Source organism: Podarcis filfolensis, assembly GCF_964270895.1.
Source record: "Podarcis filfolensis genome assembly, contig: HAP1_SCAFFOLD_61, whole genome shotgun sequence".
In the NCBI taxonomy this organism is placed as follows: Eukaryota; Metazoa; Chordata; class Lepidosauria; order Squamata; family Lacertidae; genus Podarcis; species Podarcis filfolensis.
This window is the reverse complement of record NW_028149499.1, coordinates 279,646-289,955: the sequence shown is the minus strand read 5'-3', so window position 1 is coordinate 289,955 and position 10,310 is coordinate 279,646. Positions and strand designations below refer to the sequence as shown.

Genomic DNA, 10,310 nt, shown 5'->3' with positions numbered 1-10,310 from the left:
CTCCACTTCCTGCTTTGTGCCTGAACAAGGATCCCAGGAATCTACCTTTGAAAATGAGGCTTGAAGCCTTCTCAGGACAAAATGTGTCTTGGCCTCTGATGGTCACTAGCCTGGACGGATTAGACAAATTCATGGAAGAGGAGAGGGCTATTGGTGGCTATTAACCAGGGTGACCATCCACAGTCAGAGACAGCCATGGTTCTGGAGACCAACTGCTGGAAGCCACAGGAAGGGAGAGTTGCTCTTGTGTCCTCGGATCCTGCCTGTGGGTGGTTTCCATCTGGTTGGCTGCTGTGAGAAGAACAGGATGCTGGCCTAGGTGGGCCACTGGCCTCATCCGGGAGGCTACACCCCCACCTCCCACACCAGCTACTTGTATTTAACAGAACATGCACATGTTCTGCACAATTTGCATGCTCAACAAGGTGCGCAATAATCACATTCACATCGTTAAATTAATGCCCCTTCTAGTTATCTCTAGTTATCTCTCACTTGGACTACTGCAATGCGCTCTATGTGGGACTACCTTTGAAGGTGACCCGGAAACTACAACTAATCCAGAATGCGGCAGCCAGAGTGGGAGCGGCCGCCGAAACCACATAACACCGGTCTTGAAAGGCCTACATTGGCTCCCAGTACGTTTCTGGGCACAATTCAAAGTGTTAGTGCTGGCCTCTAAAGCCCTAAACGGCCTCGGTCCAGTATACCTGAAGGAGCGTCTCCACCCCCATCATTCTGCCCAGACACAGAGGTCCAGCTCCGAGGGCCTTCTGGTGGTTCCCTCGCTGTGAGAAGGGAGGTTACAGGAAACCAGGCAGAGGGCCTTCTCGGTAGTGGCGCCAGCCCTGGGTAACGCCCTCCCCCCAGATGTCAAAGAGAAGAACAACTACCAGGCTTTTAGAAGACATCTGAAGGCAGCCCTGTTTAGGGAAGCTTTTAATGTTTAATAGGTTATTGTATTTTGGTGTTCTGTTGGAGGCCACCCAGAGTGGCTGGGGAAACCCAGCCAGATGGGCGGGGTATAAATAATAAATTATTATTAATATAGTTGGGCTGAGTGGAACCGGAATGTCAAGCATCAGAGCTGAGTCAAAGGTTTTCCCTCCCTCAAAAGGAGTCATGCACAGTTCCTTGGAAAGAGGTGGGTGGCAGAGACTGGGAGGTTTTAGCCTCGGGGAAGCGGGTGTTTCGCCAGGTTCTTCCTTCCTTGTGCATCTCAGGAGTGCCACTGTCTCTTCTAGGCAAGCCATAACTGGGAGAATTACTAAGGTAAAGGTGAAGGACCCCTGGACAGTTAAGTCCAGTCGAAGATGACTCTAGGGTTGCGGTGCTCATCCCGCTTTCAGGCCAAGGGAGCTGGTGTTTGTCCACAGACAGTTTTCTGGGTCATGTGGTCAGCAGGACTAAACCACTCCTGGTGCATGTGACGCCCCTTCTTCCCCAGGGAATGTTGAGGTCTGCTATGGCCTCGCAAGGGGTTGCAATGGAATTTGGGTGCAGGCAGCCAGGCAGCCCCCTTCTCCTTTCCAGCAGCAGTTCCCTCCTCTGTCAGAGATGGGATGTGTCTCCTCATGCCAGAGTTTGATGAGCAATGCTCCTTCCCACATGACGCCAGCCTTGGCCGTCAGCCACCTCTGCACCTGATGTTGCCCAAGAAGAGGTGGGGGCTGCCTGAGAATAAAAGGTGTGTTCCCCGTTCCTCCCTCGTTCGGCTCTCTTGCTTCAGACCTGCTGCACATCTTCCTTCAGAGCCACCATGAGTCTTGGAGGATTATCCCCCACCAAACCGGCCACTCCTGAGATTCAGGCCATCGCTGACCAGGTGAGCTGCCCTCTCCCCACAGATTCCTCTCCCCCTCCACCACCACCAGGCAGAGAGGGGCTCTGGGGCTCTGCCTCTTCTGGAGACAGAATAGAGGTGGGGAAGTCTGGCTTCCAGCCTCATTGCGCGAAGAGGCTTTTCTTGACTCACTGTGGAAAATGACTGCCATGTTGAGGCCTGTTTCTCAAGGATTCCCAAATGTCAACGCTAGCTGTACATGTGAAAAGGATCTAGGGGTCTCAGTGGACCACAAGCTCATCATGAGTCCACAGCGTGACGCAGCAGCAAAAAAGGCTAATTCTATTCCAGGCTGCATCCACAGAAGTCTAGTGTCCAGATCAAGGGAAGTCATAGTCCCACTCTGTCCTGCCTTGGTCAGAGCACACCTAGAATATTGTGTCCAGTTCTGGGCACCACAATTCAAGGAGGATGTTGAGAAGCTGGATCATGTGCAGAGGAGGGCGACCAAGATGATCAAGGGTCTGGAAACCAAGCCTTATGAGGAGCGGTCGAAGGAGCTGAGTATGTTTAGCTTGGAAAAGAGGAGACTGAGAGAAGATATGGTAGCCATCTTCAAATATCTTATGGGCTGTCACATGCAAGAGGGAGCAAGCTTGTTTTCGCCTGCTTTAGGGGTTAGGACATAGGTAGGCAAACTAAGGCCTGGGGGCTGGATCTGGCCCAATCGCCTTCTAAATCTGGCCCACGGACGGTCTGGGAATCAGCGTGTTTTTACATGAGTAGAATGTGTCCTTTTATTTAAAATGCACCTCTGGGTTATTTGTGGGGCGTAGGAGTTAGTTCATTTTTCTTCTTCAGAATATAGTCTGGCCCCCCAGAAGGTCTGAGGGGTAGTGGACCGGCCCCCTGCTGAAAAAGTTTGCTGACCCCTGGGTTAGGACTTGAACCAATGGCTTCAAGTTACCAGAAAAGAGATTTTGGTTTTCTGACAGTAAGAGATGTTTGATGGCGGGCCAGTCTCCCTGGGGAGATGGTGGACTCTCCTTCCCTGGAGTTCTTTAAGCAGAGGTTGGGTGCCCCTCTGTCCTGGATGCTTTAGCTGAGATTCCTGCATTGTGGGGGTTGGACTAGATGCCCCTTGGGGACCCCTTTCCAACTCTACAAGTCGATGATTCTATGAAAGGCTTTGGGGGCCTTGTGCTCTCCAAGTGTACAACTCCAACCAGCTCCCGGCCAGGATGGCCAAAGCACTAGGAGGGAATCCAATGGGGAGGGGCTGGTGCCAAAAGCTTTCCCCCCCCTTGCCTGTCCCAGGGAACCTCCAGCAGCCTCTTCTGGCCCCCATGAGTGAGCCAAGCCTCTCTCCTCCCGCCCCCGGGGCCCTTTCAGCTTCCTGCTGCCACAACCATCAGCCTTTGCCTTCTTCCCGCAGGTGAAATGTCAGCTGGAAGCAAAAGTGAACCAGGCATTCAACCTCTTTGAGGTTACTGAGTTCAGGACTCAGGTGGTGGCTGGAACCAACTACTTCCTCAAGGTCAGTGGCCCTTTCCTGGCTGGTTTATTTATTGCATCTCTATATCAGCTTTTCCTCCAAGGGCCTCCAGGGGGCAGACATGGCTCTCATCCTGCTAAGAGACACCAGGCCGTTTTGAGACATTCTCCAAGGAGAATCTGAGTACGGTAAATCTTAGGAATAAATTTCTGAGGGCAAGAGACGTCTGGCAGTAATGGACTCCCATGGAAAGTGATGGCCTCGCCTTCCCTGGAGGTTTTTAAACAGATGTCGGATGGATATACAACACAGCACAACACAACATTTTTATCAAGTGTCCAACAATATTTCAAAGCATTTATCATCATATACACAGCGGGTGGCGCTGTGGGTTAAACCACAGAGCCTAGGACTTGCCAGTCAGAAGGTCAGTGGTTCGAATCCCCACGACGGGGTTAGCTCCCGTTGCTCAGTCCCTGCTCCTGCCAACCTAGCAGTTCAAAAGCACGTGAAAGTGCAAGTAGATAAATAGGTACCGCTCTGGCGGGAAGGTAAACGGCGTTTCCGTGCACTGCTCTGGTCCGCCAGAAGCGGCTTAGCCATGCTGGCCACATGACCCGGAAGCTGTACGCCGGTTCCCTCGGCCAGTAAAGTGAGATGAGCGCTGCAACCCCAGAGTCGGCCACGACTGGACCTAATGGTCAGGGGTCCCTTTACCTTTACCTTTACCATGTTTCTTTTTTACTTTCCAACCCTCCTTGCCTGATGTTTGTTTTTCACTCATTTTTATTAGCTGTTTTATAACACAAATATTTTTATCATCTAAACCTCACTGCCGTTCAATCTTTCGTTCATGCACTGCTCATATTTCAAATCCTGCCCATGACTTCATAACTGGGTGATAATTTGATAGGTAATCCACCAGCTTTTCCCATTCCTCCTTAAACGCTTTGTCATTACTTCCTCTTAGTTAGGCAGTTTATTATTTTTATTTATTGGATTTATATCCTGCCCCATACTCAGAGGTCTCAGGGCAGTTCACGGAGCAAAATCTCACCATTTCAGAATATTCCATCTGTTTCACAAGCCGTTTCTCCTTCGTTGGTTGTCCTTTCTCTTTCCACTTCTGTACATACAAAGTTCTAGCTGCTGTTGTCGTGTACATAAATAGAGGAACCATCGGTCAGGCGGTCTCTGCTGGTGACACCCTTTCTGTCTTCTTCCCTCCTCCTCACAGGTCCGGTATGCGGAGGACAAATACGCCCACCTTCGTGTGTTCCAGAACCTTTCAGGCGATCTCACGCTCCACGGTTATGAGCTGAACCACACCAGGACGGACCCCATCACCTACTTCTAGCAGCAGCGGAGAGCTCAAGAGCTTTAGGAGCTCTTTCAATAAAGAGGAGGTCTTGGAAAGAGTCTCTGGCTTTGAGAAGTTGTGCAAGGGGAGGGAGAGGGAATGAGCTGTGGGGTGAGAGAAAGGCCCCCAGCAGCCCCTGGAAGGGGAAGGGAGAGAGAGAAAGGTGGCATTTATGGGGAGGAAGCGGGTGTGGCAAGGAACAGCTGTAATGGAGGTCGCCTTCGATGCCACCCCTTCCATGAATGCCAGTCTGGGGAGGGCAGCGGTGAGAGAGGCTCTCCGGGAGGCCTCGCTTTGGGGGGGCAAGAGGTGCGATGTGGGGGGCTTGGTCTTGGATAGAGTGTCATCAGGGGCACATTTGATTTCCAAAGAGGAAAGCTGGTGAGAAGGAAGTTGGAAAGTCAAAACCTAGAGGGGCAAATCACTCTGAAACTCTTAAAAATGTAATATGAGAAGCAAACTGGAACGTAGAATGTGGCCATAAAAAAGTGCAAGCAGACGGGAAAGGATGCTCAAAAAGACTCTGAGGAACACATGGCCGAAAACATAAAGACCAACAACACAAAGTTCCTTGAAAATAGTAGTAGCAGGAAGCCATCGAGGGAGGCGGCTGGGGCCACCCGTTCCTTTTGCTTAGACAGCGAATGCCCTCCCCCTCAGAAGCTCCTGGCGCCAGAGGCTGAGGTCTCCTCCACGGAGCTATCAGGAGGGACCGCCTTTATCATCTGCCTGCCAGGAGGCGCCTCCTGCCTGATATCCCCCAAATCTCCCACAAACAGGTCTCCTCAGAGGCACCCAGGGCTGCTCCACTCACACACCCTCCTGCTGCACCCACAGCCCCAGGCAAAGTCCTCCTCCAGGTCCTCCAGGGGCCCGTCAGCCGGGTGCCAGGACTTGGGAAGAGTGGCCTCCACCCCACCTGGACCTGCCCCACAGAGCTGGCCCAAAACAGTCTGGAGAGCCACATGGGGGGGCCTGGGGGCCCTCATGTGCTCCTCAAGCCGGACCCGCCCCGTCCTAAAGAGTCCAGACAAACAGACAACCTCTCTCAAAACAAAATTTAAAAATTCCTTCCAGTAGCACCTTAGAGACCATCACTGGAAGATGCTACTGGAAGGAATATTTTAATTTTGTTTCGACTACCTTACCTGTAACCTCTCTCTCTTTCTCAACGTAAGAAGAGCAGGCTGGGTCAGGCCAAAGGGGGCCCAATGAGTCCAGCCTCCTGTTCTCCCCAAGGGGAAGTGCAAACGCAGGATCCGGGCCCCAGAGCAAGTCTCTCCTCCTGCAGTTCCAGCACCTGGCATTCAGAAGCATCGCTGCCTCTGACTGCGGAGGCAGAGAAGAGTTTGGATTTGATATCCCGCTTTATCACTGCCCAAAGGAGTCTCAAAGCGGCTAACATTCTCCTTTCCCTTCCTCCCCCACAACAAATACTCTGTGAGGTGAGTGAGGCTGAGAGACTTCAGAGAAGTGTGACTGGCCCAAGGTCACCCAGCAGCTGCATGTGGAGGAGTGGGGAAGTGAACCCGGTTCACCAGATTACGAGTCCACCGCTCTTAACCACTACACCACACTGGCCCTGGTGGCTTCTGGGAACATGGCCAGAGATGCCCCCCAGGCCCTGGGGACAGCAGCAGGGCTCCCCCACCTTGGGACCCCCCCCCCCAAGTCCAGTTGAGTCACTGCACAAGTCTGGGAAACTTCTGTCTCAACCAGCCTCCCTTTTTCAAGCATCTGCCGGCCACTTGCCCCCAGTGGACTTCGGAAATCTTGGGCACCAAGGAGGAGGAAGGCTGGTGTCTGTGGGGAGAGGCAGCAGAGGGCTCTGCCCAGGGGGGCCCGGGGGGGGCTCCGTGGGGCCTGGTCAGAGAGGACCAGCTGGATGCTCAGGGGCCCAGAAGTCTCTGGGTGGCCCAGGGGAGGGGAGACTCTCCTGAGCCCCCTGGCAGAAAAGAGGAAGGAGGGAGAGAAGGTGGATCTGTGCGGCTTATAAACCTCAGCCAACTGAGTCTGATCTGCTGGGTCTTCTCTCTCCACATCCCGCACTGAGATCTGGTGTTTTGCAGCCTGCAAAGTGTGTGGGGTTTGGAGAAGGGGCCGAGATCTCATGCCAGGAATCCCTGCAGCCCCTGCCCTGATCCTGTGAGCCGGGGCAGCGCAGCGCCATGAGTGAGTGGGCTGGGTGGGCATCGTGAGCCCTTTGATGGGGGTCGGGGAGCCAATGGGTGGGTGGTGGGGATGCTTTGAGTGGGGAAATGGATGGCATGGCACGGAGGGAACCCCTTCTTCGCCCACACTCACAGAGAGCCAAGGAGAAAAGGGGGGTGTTCCATCCCCACCCACCTGCCCACTTGCCAGTTTCCCCAGGCGGAAGGGCAGGGAGGGTACCCAACCCCAAGGACTCTGGAGGGTGTTCTCCTTAGGCTCACTGAGGCGGGGGAGACATCGCATTCAAGCCTCTTCCTGTCAAGGGGGGGGGCAGAGAGAGCCAGTGCTAAAGACGGGCACAAATGCCAGTTTTGGTCCTCTCAGTTCCTCAGGTTTCCAACGTTAAATTCAGCGTCCTACATTTCTGCCACAATTTGCAGTGTTAGTCTTTAAAATCCCCCAGAAAATTTGCCAGCAGTTCTGTGCGAATTTCCCCTGACATACTTGTTGTTGAGTTGTTTAGTTCTGTCCGACTCTTCGTGACCCCCTGGACCAGAGCACGCCAGGCACTTCTGTCTTCCACTGCCTTCCGCAGTTTGGTCAAACTCATGCTGGTAGCTTCGAGAACACTGTCCCACCATCTCGTCCTCTGTCGTCCCCTTCTCCTTGTGCCCTCCATCTTTCCCAACATCAGGGTCTTTTCCAGGGAGTCTTCTCTTCTCATGAGGTGGCCAAAGTCTTGGAGCCTCAGCTTCAGGATCTGTCCTTCCAGTGAGCACTCAGGGCTGATTTCCTTCAGAATGGAGAGGTTGGATCTTCTTGTAGTCCATGGGACTCTCAAGAGTCTCCTCCAGCACCATAATTCAAAAGCATCAATTCTTCGGCGCTCAGCCTTCTTTATGGTCCAGCTCTCACTTCCATACATCACTGCTGGGAAAACCAGAGCTTTAACTATACGGACCTTTGTTGGCAAGGTGATGTCTCTGCTTTTTAAGATGCTGTCTGGGTTGACGCACACATTTCTGCAAAGCCATTTTCCACAATACAATACATTTTTAATCTTGCTTTTTAATATGTGCATTAGCTTTACCTTGCTATGGTAGCTCCACAGCAGAGTCTGGCTCTCTCAAAAAGTGGCAGGTGCAAAGGGGCTTTTCCTGCCACTGCAAGGGCATGGAGGAGTCAAGGAATGGCGGGATTGGGAGGGACCCCAAGCGTTCATCTAGCCTGACCCCCCTGGAATGCAGGAATCCCAAGCATCCCTCACAGGGGGCCAGCCAAGTCCTCCTTACCCAGCCACCCCCCCCCGGGTATGCCTGAAGGGATGGGGGGGGAGAGGCAGGATCCGTGCAGCATTTCTCCTGACGCCTGCCTGTCTTTTGTCTGTGCCCCCCTCCAGGCTGCGGAGAGCGGTGCCACCCCCTGAGCCTCCCCAGTGCCCTCCCTCCAGCAGCAGCTGACTCAGCGGCCCTCAACCTCTCCCTCGGCCCTCCTCTGCCTCCTCCTGCCTCCTTCCTCCTGACGGGCATCCCAGGCCTGGAGCAGCTCCACGGCTGGCTCTCCATCCCCTTCTGCGCCATGTTCTCCGTTGCGCTCCTGGGCAACTCGGCCGTCGTCCTGGTGGTGGCGAAGGAGCAGGCCCTCCACCAGCCCATGTACATCTTCCTGGCCATGCTGGCCCTCAACGACGTGGCTCTCTGCCTGGTCATCGTCCCCAAGGCGCTGGCCATCTTCTGGTGGCAAGCGGAGGAGATCTCCTTCCAGGGCTGCCTGGCCCAGATGTTCTTTGTCCACGCCTTCTTCCTCTCCGAGTCGGCCATCTTGCTCGCCATGGCCTTCGACCGCTTCGTGGCCATATGCCGGCCACTGCGGTACATGGCCATCCTCACTGGCTCCACCCTGGCCAGGATCGGGGCCAGCCTGGTGGCCAGGAGCGTCTGTGCGGTGGTCCCGGGGGTCTTCCTCCTCCGCAGGCTGCCCTACTGCCGCACCAACGTGATCCGCCACACCTACTGCGAGAACATGGGCATCGCCAAGCTGGCCTGCGCAGACGTCACACTCAACAGCGCCTACGGCTTGGCGGCCGCCTTCCTGACCACCGGCCTGGACGCCATCCTCGTGGTGGTCTCCTATGTCCTCATCCTGCGGGCTGTCCTGAGGCTGCCGTCCAGAGACGCCCGGCTCAAGGCCTTGGGCACTTGCGGGTCCCACGTGGGCGTCCTGGCAGTCTTCTACAGCCTGGCTTTCTTCTCCTTCTTCACCCACCGCTTTGGCCACAGCGTCCCCCACCACGTCCACATCCTCCTGGCCAACCTCTACCTCCTGGTGCCCCCCACCCTCAACCCCATCGTCTACGGGGTGAAGACCAAGGAGATCCGGGGGCATGTCCTTGGCCTGCTGAGACGGAAGGGCAGTGCCCCCCAGTTTGGGGTCTGAGGGACAGACGCCTCGGCCTCTGGGCACTGGGTGGCAGAGCCCTGTTGCTGCCCGAGGCTGAGGACAAGATGCTGCACAACATCCGACTGGAGCGGTAACTGGTTCTCACCTGAGTGCTGGAGATGGGGCAGAGTTCTCCTCTGACCCCAAAAGCAGCCGGCTGGCTATGGGGCTGCAGGGAAGACCAGGGGGCACACATTTCTAGGGGGAGGCGGGAGGATTGGGGTGTTGGCAGAGGATTCTCGCCACCTGAGTCTTTTCCCTTCCTTGAAAACTCAGCTGCCAATATCCGAATGCCACCCTACAAATCTGTGGTGCAACAGCTGGAAGATTGTGCCCAGTTCTGGTTGTCTCACATGAAAGCAGAAATTGCAGAGCTGGAGAAGGTTTAGGAAAGGACACCCCAAATGATCCAGGGGAGGAAGCAGCTGAGGAAAGGTTGCAGCTTTGGGGCCTTTTTGGTTTCGAGAAGAGGAAAGTAAAAGGGGAAACGATAATAATAATAATAATAATTTATTATTTGTACCCCGCCCATCTGGCTGGGTTTCCCCAGCCACTCTGGGCGGCTTCCATAGAAACCAAAAATACACTAAAATATCACAGATTAAAAACTAGATGTCTTCTGAATGTCAGGTAGTTATTTATCGCTTTGACATCTGATGGGAGGGCGTTCCACAGGGCAGGCGCCACTACCGAGAAGGCCCTCTGCCTGGTTCCCTGTAGCTTTGCTTCTCGCAATGAGGGAACCGCCAGAAGGCCCTCGGCGCTGGACCTCAGCATCTGGGCAGAACGATGGGGGTGGAGCCGCTCCTTCAGGTATACTGGGCCGAGGCCGTTTAGGGCTTTAAAGGTCAACACCAGCACTTTGAATTGTGCTCGGAAACGTACTGGGAGCCAATGTAGGTCTTTCAAGACCGGTGTTATGTGGTCTTGGCGGCCGCCCCCAGTCACCAGTCTAGCTGCCGCATTCTGGATTAGTTGTAGTTTCCGAGTCACCTTCAAAGGTAGCCCCACGTAGAGCACATTGCAGTAGTCCAAGCGGGAGATAACCAGAGCATGCACCACTCTGGCGAGACAGTCCGCGGGCA

The 10,310-nt window shown here is 54.5% G+C and overlaps 2 protein-coding genes across 2 annotated transcripts; both read left to right on the top strand.

Moving 5' to 3' along the window:
• Positions 1-1,664: 1,664 nt before the first annotated feature.
• LOC310754975 (cystatin-A-like) lies at positions 1,665-4,694 on the top strand. Its single transcript, XM_083631637.1, has 3 exons — positions 1,665-1,822; positions 3,216-3,317; positions 4,513-4,694. The coding sequence occupies exons 1-3, from the start codon at positions 1,757-1,759 to the stop codon at positions 4,630-4,632; spliced, it is 288 nt and encodes a 95-aa protein (XP_083487763.1). The 5' UTR covers positions 1,665-1,756; the 3' UTR covers positions 4,633-4,694.
• A 2,109-nt stretch (positions 4,695-6,803) lies between these two features.
• Positions 6,804-9,222, top strand: LOC310754986 (olfactory receptor 52D1-like; the record flags this gene model as incomplete). Its single annotated transcript, XM_083631649.1, has 2 exons — positions 6,804-6,807; positions 8,186-9,222. The coding sequence occupies 2 exons, from the start codon at positions 6,804-6,806 to the stop codon at positions 9,220-9,222; spliced, it is 1,041 nt and encodes a 346-aa protein (XP_083487775.1).
• Between the last annotated feature and the right edge of the window lie 1,088 nt (positions 9,223-10,310).

Excerpts from the sequence above, each read along its gene's own strand:
- LOC310754975 (XM_083631637.1), top strand. The coding sequence starts at position 1,757 with ATGAGTCTTGGAGGATTATCCCCCACCAAACCGGCCACTCCTGAGATT. Across the intron at positions 1,823-3,215 it reads TTCAGGCCATCGCTGACCAG|GTGAAATGTCAGCTGGAAGC; the intron begins GTGAGCTGCCCT and ends TTCTTCCCGCAG. Across the intron at positions 3,318-4,512 it reads GAACCAACTACTTCCTCAAG|GTCCGGTATGCGGAGGACAA; the intron begins GTCAGTGGCCCT and ends TCCTCCTCACAG.